Source organism: Amblyomma mixtum, chromosome 10 (genome assembly GCF_055824585.1).
Source record: "Amblyomma mixtum isolate Tamu chromosome 10, ASM5582458v1, whole genome shotgun sequence".
NCBI lineage: Eukaryota > Metazoa > Arthropoda > Arachnida > Ixodida > Ixodidae > Amblyomma > Amblyomma mixtum.
In genome coordinates this window covers 40,930,227-40,936,226 of record NC_143021.1, presented here as the reverse complement: position 1 = coordinate 40,936,226, position 6,000 = coordinate 40,930,227, and the positions used below count along the sequence as shown (strand labels likewise).

Here is a 6,000-nt window from a genome sequence, read left to right as displayed (position 1 = left end):
CCTGTCAACCTCCACCTCAGTAGCGGTTAGGCAGGAAATGCAAGGAAACGGGCTTTGCTTCCGTGACGGCAGGAGTGGGCTACCTCATACAGAAACTCTGATCATAATAAACTTGCTTAGAAGTTTCTGCTGAACAAATTAGACTGACCCGCACCGTCGCGCCAACTTCCTCCCTCCGTAGCCCTAGCCTGAACAACAATGAACAGCCACTCAGCCACTTCGCGACGACAAAGGCCATTTTCGTGCGCCACGCTGAGCGATGACACATCCGACTCACAAAGACCACAGTGATTGGGTCTCCGGGAAAACTTCCCTTCGCATACTGCGAATTCCAGTCACTCCTGAAGAAGAGTTGGTGCCCGAACCTTGGATTGAAAATGAAGGGTTTTCTGCATGCAGGCCATGAGATATGCTTGTCTCGGTCATTCTACTACCTTATTTGCATTTCAGTGCAGAATGAAACTAGCGAGCAAGTGGCGCTCGGCGTGGCACCTGCGCCAGGGTGTTTTAAGCATGAAATGCTTTTAGCTCCCGTTGTCGGCAGTGTGGTGACGTCACGCCGAGACCGAGAGCCATCATCCGGGCACTGAAATCCACTAAATTCCAGTCATCCGGGCTATGAAACTAGAACATCCGGGCACCGTACGAGACTCAACGAGATTTAACGAGACTCTCTAAGCCCTCCTACGCGACCGGCATGCAAGCGCCGGTTGGTCTCCAAACGAGTAACAAAAAATAACTGCTGCCAGTGCCTTCTCAATGTGTATCAAGATATCAGTCGAGCTGTGCGTTTGATAATGCACGGAATTATAATTTCCGATTTCTAATAACGCGTGCAAAAAATTGCTGAGGCTCAGTTTGGCTAAGCCTGGGGAATGCGAAGCATATTAGTGGCTAGGCTTGGTAATACATGGCTTTCCTTGGTTGAATACTTGGTCATTTTAATACAACCACTAGAAGCCTTCGTCGTGGGGGATGACAACGGCATGGCTACAACGGAACGCCGACTAACCCCGAGACGCGCGTTGGGTGAGCGCCTGGATTGCCACGGAAGCCTGCGTTCAAAGGGCAAGGCATCGCGCCGAACGGGTGGTGGCGTTCCTCCCTTCCTTTACGGTGCGGTTCGGGCGTCCTCCGAGATGACATTAGGCCCGTAAACATTTCATGCTTACTGTACTCTCGGTTACGGGAGAGGCAGAGATTTTTGTCCTGATCGTTTGGAAGTCAATAATCTTCTCTTTATAGTATGAGACACAAGGACATTCAAGTGGTTGTATTAGAAATACCGCTCTTCCAGCCGGTGCTCTCGTTCTTCGGAGGATTCCATGGCGCGCCTTTGTCGTCTATAGGCATTCCGACGCTCCAAACGAGGGGGCTGAAAAAAAAACCAGCCGCACTCCGTGCCTGGAAGCCACTTTTCTCAAATTGTGCGAAAACCCATGCAGGTAAGGTATGACCTGCACAGGTTTGTTTCCAAATTCCCGCTTGTAGTCCGGCTTCTTCATTTTTTGAAGGAGGCTTTCAGACACACTGGTGACCAGTTGCAATGGGTAACCTGCTGACAAAACTCTTCTGATCTGATACTGGAAGCTTTCACTGATTTTGTGTGGACAAGATTTTTCTAGGGCCGACCTAATGCAAAGAGAAACTATTCCTCGTTTTACTAATTTAGAGTGGGCGCTATCGTAGGCTAACAGAGACTTCTTTGAGCGAGGTTGATACATCCAACAGACGTGGTTGTTGGTAAAGGAAATCTGTAAATCCAAGAACTGTATACAATCATGATCTGCCTTTTCATGCGTGAACTTCAGGGACGTTGACTTCGAGTTAAATGCGGTCAGTACGTTTTCGATATGCGAATCTGATTCACACTGGGCCGGCACATCAAGCAGAACAAGATAATCGTCAACGTATCTAAAAATGCATGAGACAGCTGTGCCGCAAAAACTGGATTCAAGTCGTCGATCAAATGAAGCCAGAAAAATTTCACACAAATCTGGAGCAACTGACGACCCTATACAGATTCCTTGCTTTTGCACAAAAAAATTTTCTTCGAAACAAACAGCTGTGGAATTAAGATAGAACACTAAGAGTTCTAAAAAGTTCTCTACTGTGAGCCCCACTTCATTTTGAAACTTTACTTCCCCGTATTCTTCCAGTTGTTCTCTAACAGCCGCGAACAAACCATCATGAGGCACAGAGTAAAAAAGGTCTTCTATGTCTATAGAAAATCCGGTAGTAGCAGCAAGCTTTCCTTCTTCTAAGACCTGCACTATTTCTCTTGAGCTTCGGACACGGTAGGGATCCCCTCCCGCTATTCTGTCCAAATGGCGTCGTAGAAATCCACTCACAGCTTTCTGCCACGTATCTCTTTCAGACACAATGCTTCGTAGAGGGCATGCCGGCTTGTGCGTTTTTCCTGAAAAGAAGATCTCAAGGTGTCCTGTCTTAGCATTCTTGACAGCCTTTCCTAATGTATCCAGGTTCATTCGGGCCAGTAGTTTCAGTGCCGCACGTTTTTGCTTCGCAGGGTTAAAGTTGACAGGCCTGAAGCTTTTCTTAATGGCTTGAGTAGCTTCAAAAAATGAAGAAGCTTCTTCAAAAAATGAAGAAGCCGGACTACAAGCGGAAATTTGGAAACAAACCTGTGCAGGTCATACCTTACCTGCATGGGTTTTCACACAATTTGAAAAAAGTGGCTTCCAGGCATGGAGTGCGGCTGGTTTTTTCAGCCCCCTACAAACTGGCAAGCATATGTCCGATGGTGTCAGGAAAGCGGGTCAAAAAGGCCTGCACTGTTAAACATCAAACAGTGTTCACAAAATGTACCACTAATGTGGTATACGAGATCCCTTTGACGTGTGGCAAAGTATATGTGGGGCAAACGGGACAGTGCTTCAATGAGCGTGCTCGACAGCACAATGTGACCCTAAAAAGCAAGACGGGAAGCAATCTAGCTTTACATTGTAGCAGGTGTAAAGATTGTTTTCCGAAATTTCAAGAGACCAGGTTTCTAGCCAGGGCAAAAGAAAAAATCGAAAGAGAAGTCATTGAGGCTTTTTATATTGATCAAAGAAAAGACAACTGCGTTAGCACGCCTTCTGTTCTCGTCACCAGAAGTGAACTAGCTTTTTTGGACGGTTTCGTTTAGATGCCCTTTGCAAAGTCCGCCTGCTTCCTTCAATCGGTTTCATGATTGTTAATATCTTAGAGGTAGTTCTTATCCTTATTCATAATCGTTCAACCTGTGCTATCATTCACGCTCGCATGAGTTATCAACATGCCTTTTGTAATAGCGACCTCCCTATGACTTGTTGTGCTGTGTTGTAGTGTTGTTATCACTCGTCCACCACCGCATTTGTTTTTTAGTTCACGCACCCTCATGCAGCTCAGCGGCTATAAAAGAGCGCCTGGTTTCCTTTCCTGTTATTAAAGTTGGAAGTTGCGCCTCTTTCCTGTTCTGTGTTTTTTCCTTCCTGTTTCGGCCTTTTTTGGCGTACGACATTCTTTCAAGACAATGTACCAACTAACCCGACAAAAAGTTCTACTACAGCATCTCTCTTCTACTACGGGTTCTTTACTATGTCTACAATCCAGGCAAGCTGCTGCTTCTTTGTGTGTGAACCTTATCGCGGTCACAACTTGCCGTTCCCGACTTTTGACGTTCTACATGAAGCGAAGAATGGTTCCTTGGGACATCCAGCTGCTGTTTGGTGCTCTTGAGCCATCATGGGGCCATACAAGGAGGGTCTGCAAGGTTCTAAAGTCGGAAGCCTGGAGACAGGTGCGATACTACTACGATTGGCTTCGCATCGTGCTGTATGAAGGAACCGACGTCTTCGTGGCCGACTCCCTGTTCAAAGGCTACAAGAAGCTTGCAGCTGAAGTCACCGAGTTCTTATGGCGGACAGCGAGGCTTTCACTTCCATCAAAAGAACGTCCAAGTAAGAGCACGAACCAGGTTACCTTTCTTAGCGACGTTGATCTTCCAAGCGATATCACGTCCTACTTGGAAAAAGGACCCAAGCACAGCTTTGAACCTCAGATGAACCGCTCAGCCTTAATTGCCATGGTTCGTAATGTAGGCAACCATATCAAGGACAAGGACAAGGATCGGGCCATTGGGGAGGGATTTGAATGCCTCAAAAAATCGGTTAGTTCGATCCCAACCAGAAAGCCGCCCATGAAAAGGATTGCAGAGTTTATGAAAGCATCCGAACTTACAGTACTGGAGGCCGACAAAGAGGGCGGTTTTGTCGTAATGACGAACGGTGACTTCAAGGAAAAAGCTACTCAAGCCATTAAGAAAAGCTTCAGGCCTGTCAACTTTAACCCTGCGAAGCAAAAACGTGCGGCACTGAAACTACTGGCCCGAATGAACCTGGATACATTAGGAAAGGCTGTCAAGAATGCTAAGACAGGACACCTTGAGATCTTCTTTTCAGGAAAAACGCACAAGCCGGCATGCCCTCTACGAAGCATTGTGTCTGAAAGAGATACGTGGCAGAAAGCTGTGAGTGGATTTCTACGACGCCATTTGGACAGAAGAGCGGGAGGGGATCCCTACCGTGTCCGAAGCTCAAGAGAATTAGTGCAGGTCTTAGAAGAAGGAAAGCTTGCTGCTACTACCGGATTTTCTATAGACATAGAAGACCTTTTTTACTCTGTGCCTCATGATGGTTTGTTCGCGGCTGTTAGAGAACAACCGGAAGAATACGGGGAAGTAAAGTTTCAAAATGAAGTGGGGCTCACAGTAGAGAACTTTTTAGAACTCTTAGTGTTCTATCTTAATTCCACAGCTGTTTGTTTCGAAGAAAATTTTTTTGTGCAAAAGCAAGGAATCTGTATAGGGTCGTCAGTTGCTCCAGTTTTGTGTGAAATTTTTCTGGCTTCATTTGATCGACGACTTGAATCCAGTTTTTGCGGCACAGCTGTCTCATGCATTTTTAGATACGTTGACGATTATCTTGTTCTGCTTGATGTGCCGGCCCAGTGTGAATCAGATTCGCATATCGAAAACGTACTGACCGCATTTAACTCGAAGTCAACGTCCCTGAAGTTCGCGCATGAAAAGGCAGATCATGATTGTATACAGTTCTTGGATTTACAGATTTCCTTTACCAACAACCACGTCTGTTGGATGTATCAACCTCGCTCAAAGAAGTCTCTGTTAGCCTACGATAGCGCCCACTCTAAATTAGTAAAACGAGGAATAGTTTCTCTTTGCATTAGGTCGGCCCTAGAAAAATCTTGACCACACAAAATCAGTGAAAGCTTCCAGTATCAGATCAGAAGAGTTATGTCAGCAGGTTACCCATTGCAACTGGTCACCAGTGTGTCTGAAAGCCTCCTTCAAAAAATGAAGAAGCCGGACTACAAGCGGGAATTTGGAAACAAACCTGTGCAGGTCATACCTTACCTGCATGGGTTTTCGCACAATTTGAAAAAAGTGGCTTCCAGGCACGGAGTGCGGCTGGTTTTTTCAGCCCCCTACAAACTGGCAAGCATATGTCCGATGGTGTCAGGAAAGCGGGTCAAAAAGGCCTGCACTGTTAAACATCAAACAGTGTTCACAAAATGTACCACTAATGTGGTATACGAGATCCCTTTGACGTGTGGCAAAGTATATGTGGGGCAAGCGGGACAGTGCTTCAATGAGCGTGCTCGACAGCACAATGTGACCCTAAAAAGCAAGACGGGAAGCAATCTAGCTTTACATTGTAGCAGGTGTAAAGATTGTTTTCCGAAATTTCAAGAGACCAGGTTCCTAGCCAGGGCAAAAGAAAAAATCGAAAGAGAAGTCATTGAGGCTTTTTATATTGATCAAAGAAAAGACAACTGCGTTAGCACGCCTTCTGTTCTCCTCACCAGAAGTGAACTAGCTTTTTTAGACGGTTTCGTTTAGATGCCCTTTGCAAAGTCCGCCTGCTTCCTTCAATCGGTTTCATGATTGTTAATATCTTAGAGGTAGTTCTTATCCTTATTCATAATCGTTCAACC

The 6,000-nt window shown here is 46.0% G+C and overlaps 1 protein-coding gene across 1 annotated transcript; it reads right to left on the bottom strand.

Annotated features, from left to right (window-relative positions):
• Window positions 1-335: 335 nt before the first annotated feature.
• On the bottom strand, window positions 336-2,530 carry LOC149325654 (uncharacterized). Its single transcript, XM_089564354.1, has 2 exons — window positions 1,458-2,530; window positions 336-365 (listed from the first exon to the last, which is right to left on the bottom strand). Exons 1-2 carry the CDS (start codon window positions 2,487-2,489, stop codon window positions 336-338), a joined length of 1,062 nt encoding a protein of 353 aa, XP_089420480.1. The 5' UTR covers window positions 2,490-2,530.
• Window positions 2,531-6,000: the final 3,470 nt, after the last annotated feature.

What these genes read in the sequence shown, in the direction of transcription:
- LOC149325654 (XM_089564354.1), bottom strand. Translation starts at nt 2,489, where the DNA reads ATGAACCTGGATACATTAGGAAAGGCTGTCAAGAATGCTAAGACAGGA. An exon ending in TTGGAAACAAACCTGTGCAG is followed by an intron (nt 366 to 1,457) that starts GTCATACCTTAC and finishes TTTCAATCCAAG; the next exon opens with GTTCGGGCACCAACTCTTCT.